The following is a 14686-nucleotide window of genomic DNA, read 5'->3' as shown; positions in this document are numbered from 1 at the left end:
GTAATGAGATTAGTTAAAGAGTTATAACGGCTTCACAGCAATTATTTATATAGACTACCTACATATGTTCGGATTTTGACTTTCCATCTGTAGCTCGACGATGTACATGACTTGAGTATAATTTGGGTCCAGCATCCGGCAATTTGCATACTTCGCTGCCGATTTCAGCAATGTGGCCATAATGTAGTATAATCAACTATATTACTAGAGCACTTGATCCTATTCACAATAATGGTCCTAGGCTACGTGTTCAGCAGCTGTATAGAGTGCAAGTCAGTTAGTAGGGCGGCCACGATCACGTGCAAAGCCCGGAGCTCCGCCATCTCCGCCTCAGGATCCCGCATATCGGTGCCTCACTTCCCTCTGCTTCACAATCTCACTCCAACCCAACAACACGCCCAGCAATGGCATCCCATCAGCTCGCCATTGCCAAGGCCTCCTTCTCCACAGGACTCCTACGTCCAGACCCGACGTCTGTCGCGCGCGACGAAATCACAGCCTTTCACACCAGCCTAGACCGGGCGCTATCGCATTGCACCCCGGCAAACATCCAGGTTTGAACCGATGCGTCCTTAACCACTGGCGAATACACCAGAAGTACTAAAATGATTTTCTCTCTTGCGCGCCCCCTAGACCTGCAAACAATGGCTCCTGGAATACGTCGTCTCGTCAGGTAACCGCGTAGGCGGATGGGCCAAATACCTAGCTGCGTTGTCTGGATCATTCGAAACATCATCCACACCATCGCCGGCCGAGAGTGGTGGGAAAAGGTCGACCTCGACATCTGGCAAGCGGAAACGCCTCCATATCCTATATTTGCTGAATGATGTGCTGCACCATACGAAATACCACCTGGATACGAGCGCCGCGTTCAGCACTTTGAGCGGATCGCTGCAACCGCATGTGGTCGAGCTGCTGGGCTACGCGGCGTCGTATGATCGCGAGAAGAACCCGAAACATCATCGTCGGTTGGATGAGTTGCTGGATATCTGGGAGGAGAATCGCTATTATGGGAGTGATTATGTGAATAAGCTACGGGAGGTGGTCAAGAATGCTTCGGTGTCCGGTCCGGTCAAGACGTCGCTGAGTGTCGAGGAGAGTAATTTGGATTTCGCGGGAGCTGGTGCGAAACCAATGCCCTCGGGCAAGGATGTCCCGTTCGTCATGCCGGCTACGCATGGTGATCCGTCTATGCCGTACTACGATCTACCTGCGGGAAACCTCGTTCCGCATATTATCCCGGATTCGACGGTGCCGCTGCGACCGGACACAATTAAGCCACTGCAGTTCTTGGCTGGGCCGGCGGACGAGAATCTTGTCGTGGCGCTGAAGAAGTTCATGAAGGACGTGGATCGGATATATGGGACGGGAGAGCCGGAGCACGAAGAGGACGAGGTGGTGGATATCGATGATCTCGGCCAGGTGGTCGTTCGCGATGCCGATGGGGAAATAATCGAGGGAGAAACATACTACGGATGGTCACGATCATTCTGCCAGCAGATGAAGAAGCGCCAGGCAAAGGGAGACATGAGTCGCAGCCGGAGCCGTAGTCGCAGCCCCGTCAAGCGGCGACGATACAGCGACAGTGCCAGCGACTGGAGTTCGCGTTCACGATCACGAACTCGTTCACCGCAACGCAGATCACGCCGGCGTGATTCCCGATCCCGAACACGGTCTCCGTACCGACCTCGCAGTGCATCCCGATCCAAGTCGCGGGAGCGATCCAAATCCTATTCTCCGCGTCCGCCAGCTCCCCGATCCATCCCTCCTCCGCCTGAATACCATCAACAACAACAACCTCAATACCCCCCACCACACAATGCATATGGCAATGCAGCACCACCGCCCCCTCCAGCTCCGGTAGGATATCATGCACCACCACCGCCTCCACCGCAAATGGGGTATCCCCCGGCCGGCGGCGTACCACCGCATTTCGCTTTCCCGCCGGGAGGACCGGCCCCGCCTCCGCCTCCGCCACCGAACTATCAGGGTGCTTGGCCGCCCCCGCCGCCGCCTCCGATGAACCTCGGGGCGGCACCTCCACCACCGCCGCATGCTCCGCATCAAGGTTCCCATTTCCCACCGCCATATGGACAGGGTCAGTATGTGCAGCAGATGCCACCGGGGTCGTATCATTTCCCTCCTCCTCATCCAGGAAGTCATCCAGGAAGGGGAGGATGGTATGGTGGAGGGGGGAGAGGACAAGGATGGCGCTGATATCACAAGATTGCTTGTACTACACTGACTGATATAACACCACATTATGCCATATGCCATTAATCATTGATGAACGACAGATAACAGTCGATTGATAAACCCTACATACATACAAATTTATAACATATCACATCCTAATAGTAACGTAACCCATGTACTGTACCAGAACCAATCACAGATAAGAATCCCTAAACCCTACCCTTTCAAACATATAACTCTCCCTCGAGACTTGATCACCATTCGCACTAGCTAGCACCAGCAGACGCAGACGCAGACGCCGAGGCACTCGCAGAAGCAGAAGCAGAAGCAGAAGCCTGCGCGACCAACATACTCTCCCTCTGCTTGCTATCATTAATGGCATCATTCTTATCCTTGATCGCATCGTCATACGGCTTACAAGCCGACGAAACAGGCTGGGATGATCCTTCAGACTGTTGGACATTGACATTGACATATTAGTATCACAAACCATACTTCTTCCCCCATAAAAGGACATAGAAGGGATAAACATACATTCGGCTGCCCATCACAACACATAACCTGATGTTTACACTGATCATTCGGCGTATCGTCTTGCATTCCAGTACCTATACCCACCATCACCACCATTAGCCAATTCACACACACCTTTACACCACCACCCCATAATCCAAAGAACGGAAATGTAAGAGAGAGGGGGGGGGGAAAATTGGACATACAATCCAACCCCAACACCGAACTAACATCAATCCCCCCAATCCAAGGGATCAACATGCCCAAAGGCTGGGTAATCTGCGACGCGATATCATTGATAGATTCACAACATTGTTTTGACCGTTGAGACGGGGGGCAGGTGGAGTTGTTGGAGTCCGTTAGGGTTTCGTTGACGATGATTTTGGCGATCGCGGCGGAGAGACCTTCTGGTGTGTCGAGGGCTGACGGGGTTGATGAAGCGGATGGGCTGCTGGAGGTGCTGGAGGAGGGGGAGAGGGGAACGCAGGTTGTTAGAGGGGTTAGGATTGTTATGGTTATGGTTGCTAGAGTGGTTAGGGTGAGGTGGAGGTGCATTTTTGCTGATGGGGACTTCTTTGTGACTTTTGTGTATAGTAATTCACTTGTTCTCGGGTTTGGGGGATAGATGTGTGTGTGTTGTGTGGTTGTATAGTGGAGGATGAGGGATGTGTATGTGTGTATGTATATAGGTGGTGAGTGAGTTCAGGGATAGTAGGGTAGGGTAGGGTAGGATAGGGATGGGAAGGAAGGGGAGGGGAGGAGGATATATCCTCCTGTCTTCTCCCTCGTTGCCTGGCAGGCTGGAACAACAACATTCCAGGGGATACTTAATCTAAGTTGACTCTGGTACGTATTGGAATGGTGTAGGGTTGATGGAATGCGGGTGCCGACTCACGTTTGTTCCGTTCAGCTGTCTACAGTCTACACTACAATTCTTGCTGCAGACTGGCTGATAAGTATCCGAGTAGAAGACTTCAACAGTCTCACAGCTGCAACAATCAGCTCTCATGCAACTGCTTCTCGCATGGCTATATCTACCCAACACACTCACTGCAGGAGCAAAGTACGCAAGGGATATGAGTCATGATTCAGAGAAACCGTGCATTAGTAGATAACACCAGGACCAGCCTCAAATAAAAGGATGATAGTAATACACCAGAAACAAGTAAGAAGAAGAAAAAGAAAACAGGAAAAGCTACTATGCCAATGGCCGCATATATTCATGCGCTGCTCTCTGCACTACATGAACAGCACAAAGTGGGAGTGAGTGACGAATGGTCAGAAACAAGCCAGGGCTGGCAAACCTAAAAAAATCCTCTCAGCGAACACAAGCCGATGTCAGAATTGGTGTTTAATACCAAGTCGTTGTCAACTCAAGTCGTTCAATTCGAGGTATTGGAAAAGAAAGAAACAAATCAAACACACATGCAGTAGGGTCTCACGGAGCCTTAGCTCGGACGTCGCCCGTTTCTATCAATCGCTTCGCCATCGCTTTCGAAATCAGAGCGCGCTCGCTTGTCAATCATAACGCCGGGAGAACACGTCAAGCTTGTCTTCGGCGACGTGCCTCCCCAGATTGCCCACAGACTCCACCGTAAAACGTAATTCGTGAACTCGTCCCCAGGCCAGATGAGGGAAGTAGCCATTACAGCCACCCCTTCCTCACCCGGATGCCCCTTCAGAAGGACAGGTCGGCCGAGTTCACGCCGGACGCGCGTCTGGCAGATTCGGAGCTATCGTGAGCCGCTCCAGTCGTGCCGGCAGCTTGACGGGCAAGCATACCGCTGGTCGAGTTGCCGCTGTTGCCGCTGGTTTGGCTGCTGCGGCTGCTTCGGCTGGACCCCTTTCCGTCATCGAGGTCGGCAAAATCCGCCATGCGGCGTTGGGTGTATTCGAGCATGACTCGGCTGTAGTCCTCGACGGACGAGTTGGGGTCGGCAGCGCGACCTGTCTCAAGGTAGTCGCCGGGAGGGCGACAGCCCTCACCTCCAGTAGGGGGCATCGAATGGTATCCGTCGTCATGCATAGCAGTGGCCATCTTGTTGTCTAGATAGGAGGTCAGTCATGTCCAACCGCCGTAAACAGCTACAATGCAAAGCTGGTTCAGAGAACATCATCCATCGTTGATACGGAAGAACCATCATAGTCAGATGATCTGTCGACATCACGTATAAGGGTGAGACCAGTGCATAAGGAATATCCCTTTCCATGCATATATGGCAACAGACTGCGCATGCTTACCTCAAGATCAGTGGCACAGAACAGTAAGGAAAAGTAAGATCAATAGTTATTGAAGGTCAAAGACAATAATAGTTTCAGGAATAACCACGGAAGCAGTGTGGGATCCCCAAAAGAAGACTAGCACGAGGTTTCAGGTGGACAGATTTGGTACGCAACAGCTTTGGGCAGCAACAACAATCGGGAAACTCTTTACATCGGACCAACATATAAGATGGGACTACCCGCAAGATAAATGCTCTGACCAGACCGACATGAGATCACAAAACGGACCATGACAGAACCGCTGGACGACCTGTCGACCCTAGGGAGTAGGCTCGACTTGTCCATGGCCCGAGAGCAGAGGAGTCCACCGTGTTGTTGTGCCTCGAAGACCCTCATAGGACAGCCATGACATCATTTGCCGTCGCAGGGCTCCTCTCAGTGGCATCCTTCATGCAGAAGAGGGTCGATGGGGTCTGCACCGGCGTTCTTACCTTCAGTTTCTTCCACCCTCCACTCCATCGGTGCGGCGACGGCGGCGGCGGCGGCGACTGGGGCCCGGACCAGAACTCCTCCCTCAGGGAGGGAAGGATTATCGGAAATAACCGTCCTCCACTGGCTCTCTTCGGCCGGTGTTACCCCCGGATGGTCCACGGTCCCATCATTTAGAGGAGCAGCATGAGGTCACCGATGGAATGCGACTGGTGCATTGGAGAATTTATGGCGTCGAAAGATCGACAGTCTGCGCTTACTGAAGTGCACGTCCCTGCAGATCGGCACTTGCACTGGCTGAGGCCTGGATGAGTCCGTAGGCCGCCTAAGAATCCAACATTGAGGTATGATGGTTGACAGCGAGCCAGCCATCATGGTGGGGGGAAGGGAGTTTGTCCCAAGAGCTAGTTGCATGCACAATATGTGAGAGAGGGATGGAGGAAGACTATGGGGACGCGATGTGTCATGGATGAACCTAAAAGTGAAAGGACGCTAGTTGACTAGGAGTATGCAAGAGGAGGGTTAGCGTGGAGGATGGCTACTGATCATCTCCGGTGCCAGTAACTGTGAAAGAGAGGATGAGGATGTCTCATCTTCACAGCTGTAAACTACTCCATTCTCAGCCAGAGAAATTCATCCAGTTGCTGTGGCGGGCCCAAGACCCATTCTCCCTGGAGGGAACCGACAACCGATAAAGATTAAACTAAACACAACCCTGCAGAGGTAGAGCAGTGCCGAACAGGGGGCCCAGTTGGAACTGGGGACGCAGTTTGGAACGGGGAGACAGAGTCTCTGGGAAAGTGATGGAGACGATGAATTCATCCTTGCAAATGCAGACCGATGATTGGCTGATTAGAGGAGTTCGGATCAAGCTAGCGCCATGGCTGCATCGGGAATGGCGCGGTGCCTGGGGTGCGCATGACGTCAGGCATAAGGCCGCCACCGAGTCATATCTGCTCGTTGGCTCCATCTTCATATTCACCTCCTACCACACACAATATCCATTTACGAGGTATGATGGATCCTCCAGACACTCATTTCTTCATCCATGGAGTCTTGTCCTCTTCCTCTGACCCGGGAGCTTGGTGTATCCTCCGGCATCGCTAACCTTCTTTGGAAACCATCCCCTTCTTTCCAACAAAGCCTAGGCGAATCGATATCAAAATCGCATTGATTCCCAGCAAAATGTCGCATAACCTAGTCATATCATAGAGTTAATAATCCGGTATCGGGCCACTGCACACGGCAGGCAATGCATACTGCAGAATCTGGGACGCCTTCCGGATTGGATCCGATCTGTTCGGTGCCCCATGCAGCTCATGCGCTAACGATCGTTGCTAGGACACGCAGTCAGGGACACACACACCCAGCCTCCCCTTTCTGCTGTTCTCCGGCTGTTTGTTGATATCCCACAGCGACCCACATGTAAAATCTTCATCAGCAGAAGGTTCGGTTGGTGGCCCCCAGGTGGATCAAAACGCAACCAAACTGCTCGCGTAAGAAGTTGGCAGCCCTGAAGGGCACTTCCTAGACTAGCGCATTTGATCTCCTCGGGACGCTGCACTGTGGGCAGCTAGTAGCCCGGCTCAAAGGGGCCACGGACAGAAAGTACTACTACTGTGCCTGTGTGTCCAATCCAGGCAACGATCCCCGGCAAGGAAGTTAGCTGCTGCTGCACTCCGACGCAAAATGCGAAAGCGGAAAGTAAAACACGCTGTATGCGGACTGCACAACCAACGACCATCAGCGATAATCATAATCAAATAAAACTTGAAACGCTTTCTGGGCCTAGATCACAGGAGCGAGCGGTGGATTATCACTCAATGTGACATCCGTTCCCGTGGGCCCATCGCGGAACAATGTTCCTGGAAGCAAATGATGAATTCCTTCTCGGTTCTCACGGCGCGGTTGTTATCTCCTTTGTCTCGGATTTGGATAAATGAATACGCCCATGATATTGGATGCCACGTCTCCCCACCCCCACGTCAACGAAAGAAAAAGCGCAGGCGTAACTGGCCCCGTGGATTCGGAAATATGAGACGGTGAGATTAGAATCACTGCGACTGGCGAGGAACAATCGTCTCTGACCGCTCCCATGATATCACATTGTCTTCGGACTTCCCTTGACATGCTTTTTCGCGCTCTTGAGCGAGCGGGAAATATCCCCATGGACTAGACCCCAACAGACAGAATATTGAGAACCTGAACCTGAACACACTGCTTAACGGTTGACTAGGCATATGCGCCTCCTCGGTTATGGGACGCTTCTTCACGTCATACCGCCAGGGATCGTGGAACCCATGATGTTGTCTGCACCACTGGAAACGTCCAGTCCTGCTTCCGAGTCAGATTATGACGATACGGCCACCAGACTGCCTCGCATTGATCAAGTCCTCGCCTCTAGTGACGCCACGTAGGTCCATCTCGCAGGTCAGACCGCGCTCGTTTGAACATGACCGTCTCCATGACATGACATTTCTGAGACAGTTGGCCGATCATGCTAGGGGGAGAAGGCTAGGCCTGCTTCTCCGCTCTGACGATGTCATATGTTCGCGGCCCGTTAGGCCGAATCAGCTCGAATACGTACCTCCATCACACCCTATCGACATTCCCCGGAAAGCCCATATCTCGGAAGAGAAAGAGACAATCCACGTTGCCGTAGTGAGACATCCAACGTCATGCTTAACCCAGTTATCAGTCCACTATCCCTATCCCCAATAAGTAATTCACGTTGATACCAAGATGTTTGTTCGGATTGACCAGCTCCATTATCAGGAGTAAAAAAAAAAAGCTCTAGATCCCTACAACAGCGGGTAGATACAAACAGACGCCACAATCAAAGGACAGAAGAAATATTTTTCATCATGCTCGCACATCATCACACGTAACCTGTAGTCATTAATCAGCTCCAACGGCCCCATTACCAAACGGGGAATAACACATAGCCCACGAAAAACACTCGGAACTCAATTGTAAAAGGAAATCGACACTTACCTTTCCTAGCACCCTGGAAGAAGAACCTCACAACGAACACCTGCAGTGCGGCCATGGAAACCATCATCAAGCCCTCAATCACGCTAAAGTTGAAAATCCGACGCTCCGTACTACGAACGGTGCTGAAGTTGCGGTTCTCTCTCGTGCGGAAGTACTTTTGGTTGCGGGTGATGGTGGAGAGCTGAGCGGACAGCTTGAAGATCGACTCCTCGAGAGCGGAGGCCTGCTCGGGGCTAGCACCCTGGCGGGAGGGCAGTTGTGCGCGTTCCTCATTCTCGACCTGTAGACACGCACACACGTGCGTAATCAGTCTCAATCCCCTTTTACACTACTTTGTAATATACCGCAGAGGGTGACTGGGTCGCCGGTATGATAATAGGTAACCAAAACAAACAAAACATACCGCGATCTCGAAATCGACAATCTTCTCCGCAAAGGTCGACATGTCATTGTTGAAGCAGAACCGGTACTCGCCAATGCTCTGGGCCGTGAACACAAAATCACCCTGTCTTTCCTTGGTGCCATCCAGGACCACCTTCTCGCCGGGTCCGACAACGGAGTAATCGATATCGAAGGAACCGCCGGATTGGACCTATTTGAAACCCCGCGTTAACGGGAATTCTCACATTGAGAAAGAGAGAATAAATAGGAGCACTCACAGCAAAGTAGAAAGCGAGCTTCACGTTCCTCTGGTCGACATAGTTGTAGAAACACGCTTTCTCGTTGGCCTCGAGGCGGTAGGTCAGGGCCGTGGCAGCCACAGACGAAACAAAGGTGGCCAGGAGGCCGATAACCAGGGCTGCGAAGCGCATTGCGAGCAGGGGTGCGGAACAAGAGGAGCTGCGACCTCAAGTTTAGGACTACGCTTCAGGGGGGAAAGGTGAATGGATTCAAAGACAACGCAACTAGACTAATTGATGGAGTTGGAAGTTCTGGCCAGCTGTGACTTTGGCCCGCTCCGTTTGTTGTGTTTGCACTAATAGGCTGTCTTCCCGTTTGTCCTCGACCTAATTGGGATGGACCCGCTTCCTGTTGTATTTATCAACTAATGGCTTGTTCTACTGCCAATTTCTACTTTGGCGCAGGAAGCAAGTAAATGCAAGATACGTCGGGCGTCTGTCAGAATGGCTATATTACTCTCACAGCGTCCCCTGTTTTGACTGACCATTTTGCACTTATACGGTTCATTCATAAAGCTCGCATCGTTCCAAGCTAGCTCATACATCAATTCCAGCTACTAAAAGCATATCATATCGGAACCATTAGGCCTGCCCTTCTAAGCTACCAGACAAGCCAAAACCACAACACATCGAAATAATCGCATCTGTTCATCATGTATGAAGTATGTTGTTTTTAGAAGTTCTTTCTTCATAAGCTGATTCGCCTGGGCAACACATGTCCTCCGTATGTTCATAATGGTATGCGTTCCCTGCCAATCGTAAGATAGACTCCCAGCAAAAAAAAAGACGTGCATAGCCATAACCATCAAGCAAAACTCCCATCTATCGGATGAAGAACGATTCGCTCCGGTTCCAAAAATTGCGGTTCTTATTTACATGCTCGAGACCAAGCAGGTCGTCCGAATCACCGATGATGTCGGAGAGAATATCATCTGAATAGCGTCAGCCAAACAATGCGTTCGTCTAAACAACAGGGTCGGGCCACTCACCATCTTCCACATAGCGCGGGTTGGAATACATGTTGCGAGACACCACAGCAAACTTGATCTTCTCAAATTGCTTGCCCTTGATGCCAGTCCGCTTAGACAGTCGCTCCTTGGTCTGCTTGAAAATCTCGCCCTAGTAAACGTTAGAAGGCGGTTACCCGAAGTCAGGCGAAATTGTAACGTACCGGCTTCATAACAAACTTGAAAGGCACACCATGCGGCCGGTTGACCTCGCGGTCAAAGTTGAAGGCATTTATCGTCCGCTCGCCGTCCTGCATGTTGGCCTCTTCTTCGGGAACCCTCTCGGCGTAAAGCGACACGAATTCATTGATTCCAGCGATCTTCGAGTCAGCCTGGAATTCGCGGTAGATCTTGCCGCCGTGTGTCTCGTAGACGCGGGTCTCGCGGATCGTCTCGTCGTCCAGGTTTGCCTTCTTCTGAAGGCCGGCCACAAGGTCTGCGATGGTACCGTCGCGAGGAACCAAGACCTCCACCAGTTGCTAAACAATATTTAGTTCCAATCCTTTGCAAAAGCGTGGTTATCAATCGAGACTTACCTCCTTGGTGATGCCTTCAGGAAGCCATGTAACCTTCAGGCAGGTCTTAGACTCAAAGTCACTCAGGCTAGTTTCCAGAACCTCGTAGTACAAGGCATCCTGGCGATGCATGCTGTATCCGTAGGTTGTTGCTTGCCCACCGAGAATATGATACAGGGTTTGGTTGGGTTGGTTAGAGTTCCGCTTAATGAACGCCTTCGGCTTGCCGGTACTTGCAAGGACCGGCGCGAAGCGCAGATGAGTCGATTCCACGTTCAGGTGCTCGCCGACCTTCTTCGAGAACTGATCGTAAGTCATCTTACGACTCAACGTGAGTGTAAACTCATCGCCTTCATCCGCCTTGATCGGAGCAAAAGTGATGTTTATCCTGTTCAGCAGGTAATCATAATATTGCCTTGCGTCCGTATACAAGGCGGTTGCCGGTAGGTCTGACTCCTTGATCGTTCTCTGGAAGGTGATGATGTCTCCATCCTGAATCTCGGACTGCTGGAAGGTCTGCTTCGGCTTCATCACGTCGATCATGTTATGTTTGATCTCTTCGAACAGCATGAACTCGGTCCCAGCAGGCCAGCCCATCTTCTCGAGGATGATAGGGGCGAGGTCAGCAACCTTCTGTGTCTTGCGCACATAGACTGCACCGACACCTGCGATTGTTTGCGAGGGCGCATCGAAGTGTTTCAAAAAGACGAGGACCGAGTTGTTATCCGGCCAGGAGATCGATCCATCTGCGGAAGGCTGGCCCACTTCCATCCAGACCTTGAACGGGTTTCCTTTCGTGCCATAGCGATTGTAAGCTTCCTCCACAGTCATGTCCTGATCCTTGATGACTTGGTCCGGCCGAGTCGTCTTGTTCTGTCGATTCACCATGACCCAGAAACGGACCTGTTCAGGATCGAGACCCTTCTCCTCTGCGAGCTGCTGTGCAAATTCTCCGACCTTCTTAGCCCGGAGGATTCTGTATTGCTTCGGTACCGCGGGATCGGTGGCTGGCAGGTCTGCACTTGTGAGATCGAATCCGTGATGGGCCTGGAAAGACTCGTCGCTCAATACGCCAACATTGATATACAGGTGGGCTTCTTCTCTCTCCTTCTTTCTGCGCGCCAACTCGATACGTTCTTCCACGAGTCGGTTTTCTGCGGCATGGTTAGTATAGATCTCTAGAGCTGATAAAGATGCCGAGCATACCGATGTGGGAAGGAACTTGCTCCTTTGTGATAGGCAAGAGAACATCATCCAATCTCGACTTCCGAATGTATACCAGCATGTAAGCGTTCATTGAGCGCTTTGTCGACAGCCCACGGGTGTAAGGCTGTCTGACACCAGCCGCGCCGTTGGCCAGCTCATATTCACCACCGTAGTTCTCCTCGAGCACCTCCTTGTCCGTCGCCCGGGTCACCCGATCGTCGTCGAACCGGTACCAGTGTCCATCCTTGGTAGGTTTCAAAAAGGCGTAGTAATGGCCGGCATTAAGATCACCGCTGTGCACCAGCACACCGTGCAACTCGTAGATCCAGGGTTCAGACTTATCAGCATCGTTAGAAAGGTAGGGGGTGGCGTCGAACTCCATGGGGAAGGCGTGGCGGTCGTTGATCTTCATCATGGCGTCACGATGGATGTCATACTCGAATCGCTTGAGATGAAGGTGCAAAACGGGTGGGAAGCTCTCAAAGATCACACCCTTCTTGGCGTCCTGGAGACCGTAGGGCTGTCCGGCATCGTACTTGTTCTCGCCTTCAAGAGTCTCCACCTGGATGTAGTCCTTGAAACTGTCGTCGAGAGTCTTGTTGCCTCGAACGTTGAGTTGGATATCCCAGAAGTCCTCCACTCGTGACGATTCGTAGTCGACATTGATGCAGGAGATATAGGTTTTCGTTTTTCCGACGAACATCTCCGGGAGTGCCTTCTCTGCCGGCGTGCCCTTCATCTTCTCCTCCATCCTCTCCATAAGCTTTCGAGAAAGCTCCTGGACATCCTGTTGCTCAAAGATTTGTCGCGATTCCCAGCCGAAGGATGCTGTGAGTTCTGTTGTCGAGACAGAATTCTCACTGGTTTGGAGGTTATAGAACAGTCTCTGAAGAGTCCAAGCACTGTTGTCTCTCGAAGCCTCGGCCTCTGTCGGAATTTCGTAGACGGCCTTGATGCGTGTTAGCACGATCACGCCGAAGCAGATGAATACTGCCACGTACCTTGCGGAATTTGTTGGTGAAGTATAAAGATTGCAGAAGCGAATTCAGATAGCAGGTTGCGCCCTGGTTCTTCAGCCCAACCATGCCTGTTTCCTTCTTCGAGTCGTAGCTGGAAGCAATCAGCAAGAGGTCTGAGTAAACGTCGGAGCAGATACATACTTCTGGAAGCTGTGCCACAGTACTCCTGTGGGATCCTTGACGACACGCACGTATGCTGTGATCTTGGCCTCGTCGTTCTGCACCAGAGGGACGCCGCGGCCCTCCCATGGCACGTTAAAGAGCCTGCGCAGTTCACAAAATCGGGTAAATCCCCAGTCACCCTCGTCCGCATTAAATCGATGTGTGGCGACTGCATTCCGATCAGCGAAAATAGCCACGGCTTCCAGTCTGGCTATACGCACCGTGAGAGATGTAGATGGATGGGTCGTTTACGTTGGACAAAACCAGAGCGAACTGAACGCAAGCGTACCAGTTTGCTGGAGGTTCGTTTTCCCAAGCATGCTCCAGGTAAAAGGATGCGTGTTCGACATGATTACCGTAAGGAAAGAAGAGGACTCGCCTATGAATCGATGTCAGAGCCAGCTCGTCGGATCGAAGCGACAGGACGGGTGCACCCACCAAGGAGAGCCGGCGCACTGGAAGACCGGGCCGTGTTCCTTCTTCTTGAGTTTCCGCCAATCCTGAATATGCCATGTGTGATATGTCTCATCTTCTGTTTCCAAATCGGGGTCTTTCGGGAGGATCCGGGCCATCATTGCTGCATCTGTAATGAAAATCGGGGGGATCAGACATGTCCTCAAGCTTGACGGAGAAAGCGCTCGTCACCGCGACCTGTAACGGCTCACCCCCACCGCGGGGATTCCGTGACACCAACACACAACCATCGCCACGGCACAAGAGACGCCAAAGGGAGCAAAGGAAGACGGGGGAAGAAGGATCTTACGATCGTCGGCAAGAGGCTCTGGCTCCGGTTCCTCCGATCCGGACCGAGAGACGACGACTTCGTCGGTTCTGTCATTGTGATACTGCTCATATTCGTCGACGAGCATCTCACTGTCTGGGACCTATGGGGATCCGGAACACGATGTCAGCGATCGGTGGCTTGCGGGGACAGGCATATTTGGGGAGGTGAATGCGAAATGATTTTCAGTGAAGCACAATATGAGGGAGAACTTACGTTGTCCATGTAGAAGGAAAAAAGTGCGTACCCGCACTGGAGTTGAACGACAGACTCTTCTCACGGACGGGACGCTGCAGGTTGGATGGGGTGGAGGAGTATTAAATCGGAACGGGTTAATCCTTCGGAGAGGTGGATAGGATAGGGCGAGAATAGAAGGGGGAGGTGGAGAGGTCAGGACCTCGTAAGACGAGAATGAGAATTGAAAGAGAAGAGGAGGATCTGGGCTGCAGTTGATTCCAGTCCGCAGGAGTTTGGGATGAAGCTAGTGGCGGAGTTGCCATAACCCAATAATAACGGCCATGCGGGACACAGCAGCCCTTATTATTAAGAGGTTTTCTGGTACTTCACCTAACAGACCACCACCACCAACACCACCATCTTTCCTTTTCCTTTTTCCTTTTTCCTTTTTACTTACTGTTACTGTTCTATTCGCTGCTTTTGATGGTAGTTTACTCAATGGATTGGGGTTAAGTCATATGGCTTATTGACTTGAGGAAGGTGGATATTTTAACAGTGACCATACTACTAGTCACTTCCATTTACCCTCATACGATGGTTGACTCCATTGCCATATATTATGGGCATTTAATGGATGCTTTCTGTCATGAGTTTTGTGAACACAGGATCTGCACAAAAGAAAATATTAACAAAAGGCAGTTACCGGTTTTGCCATCTGCAGCTT

General features: G+C 51.6%; 5 protein-coding genes across 5 annotated transcripts; 1 reads left to right on the top strand and 4 right to left on the bottom strand.

Moving 5' to 3' along the window:
- Positions 1-404: 404 nt before the first annotated feature.
- AKAW2_40566A (RNA polymerase II-binding domain-containing protein) lies at positions 405-2217 on the top strand (the record flags this gene model as incomplete). The annotated part of the gene is made up of 2 exons (XM_041688908.1): positions 405-554; positions 634-2217. 2 exons carry the CDS (start codon positions 405-407, stop codon positions 2215-2217), a joined length of 1734 nt encoding a protein of 577 aa, XP_041542646.1.
- A 245-nt stretch (positions 2218-2462) lies between these two features.
- On the bottom strand, positions 2463-3264 carry AKAW2_40565S (uncharacterized protein; the record flags this gene model as incomplete). The annotated part of the gene is made up of 3 exons (XM_041688907.1): positions 2463-2648; positions 2731-2804; positions 2916-3264. The coding sequence occupies 3 exons, from the start codon at positions 3262-3264 to the stop codon at positions 2463-2465; spliced, it is 609 nt and encodes a 202-aa protein (XP_041542645.1).
- A 1123-nt stretch (positions 3265-4387) lies between these two features.
- On the bottom strand, positions 4388-4747 carry AKAW2_40564S (uncharacterized protein; the record flags this gene model as incomplete). The annotated part of the gene is made up of 1 exon (XM_041688906.1): positions 4388-4747. One exon carries the CDS (start codon positions 4745-4747, stop codon positions 4388-4390), a length of 360 nt encoding a protein of 119 aa, XP_041542644.1.
- Positions 4748-8299: 3552 nt separating this feature from the next.
- On the bottom strand, positions 8300-9227 carry AKAW2_40563S (emp24/gp25L/p24 family protein; the record flags this gene model as incomplete). The annotated part of the gene is made up of 4 exons (XM_041688905.1): positions 8300-8310; positions 8416-8695; positions 8819-9007; positions 9075-9227. 4 exons carry the CDS (start codon positions 9225-9227, stop codon positions 8300-8302), a joined length of 633 nt encoding a protein of 210 aa, XP_041542643.1.
- Positions 9228-10058: 831 nt separating this feature from the next.
- AKAW2_40562S (ubiquitin-specific protease UBP15) lies at positions 10059-14010 on the bottom strand (the record flags this gene model as incomplete). The annotated part of the gene is made up of 10 exons (XM_041688904.1): positions 10059-10214; positions 10267-10581; positions 10639-11771; positions 11824-12772; positions 12825-12933; positions 12984-13173; positions 13226-13383; positions 13443-13587; positions 13768-13888; positions 14002-14010. 10 exons carry the CDS (start codon positions 14008-14010, stop codon positions 10059-10061), a joined length of 3285 nt encoding a protein of 1094 aa, XP_041542642.1.
- Positions 14011-14686: the final 676 nt, after the last annotated feature.

This window comes from Aspergillus luchuensis, chromosome 4 (assembly GCF_016861625.1).
Source record: "Aspergillus luchuensis IFO 4308 DNA, chromosome 4, nearly complete sequence".
Taxonomy (NCBI): Eukaryota; Fungi; Ascomycota; class Eurotiomycetes; order Eurotiales; family Aspergillaceae; genus Aspergillus; species Aspergillus luchuensis.
Note: the sequence above shows the minus strand (reverse complement) of the source record. Positions and strands in the feature narration are given on the sequence as shown.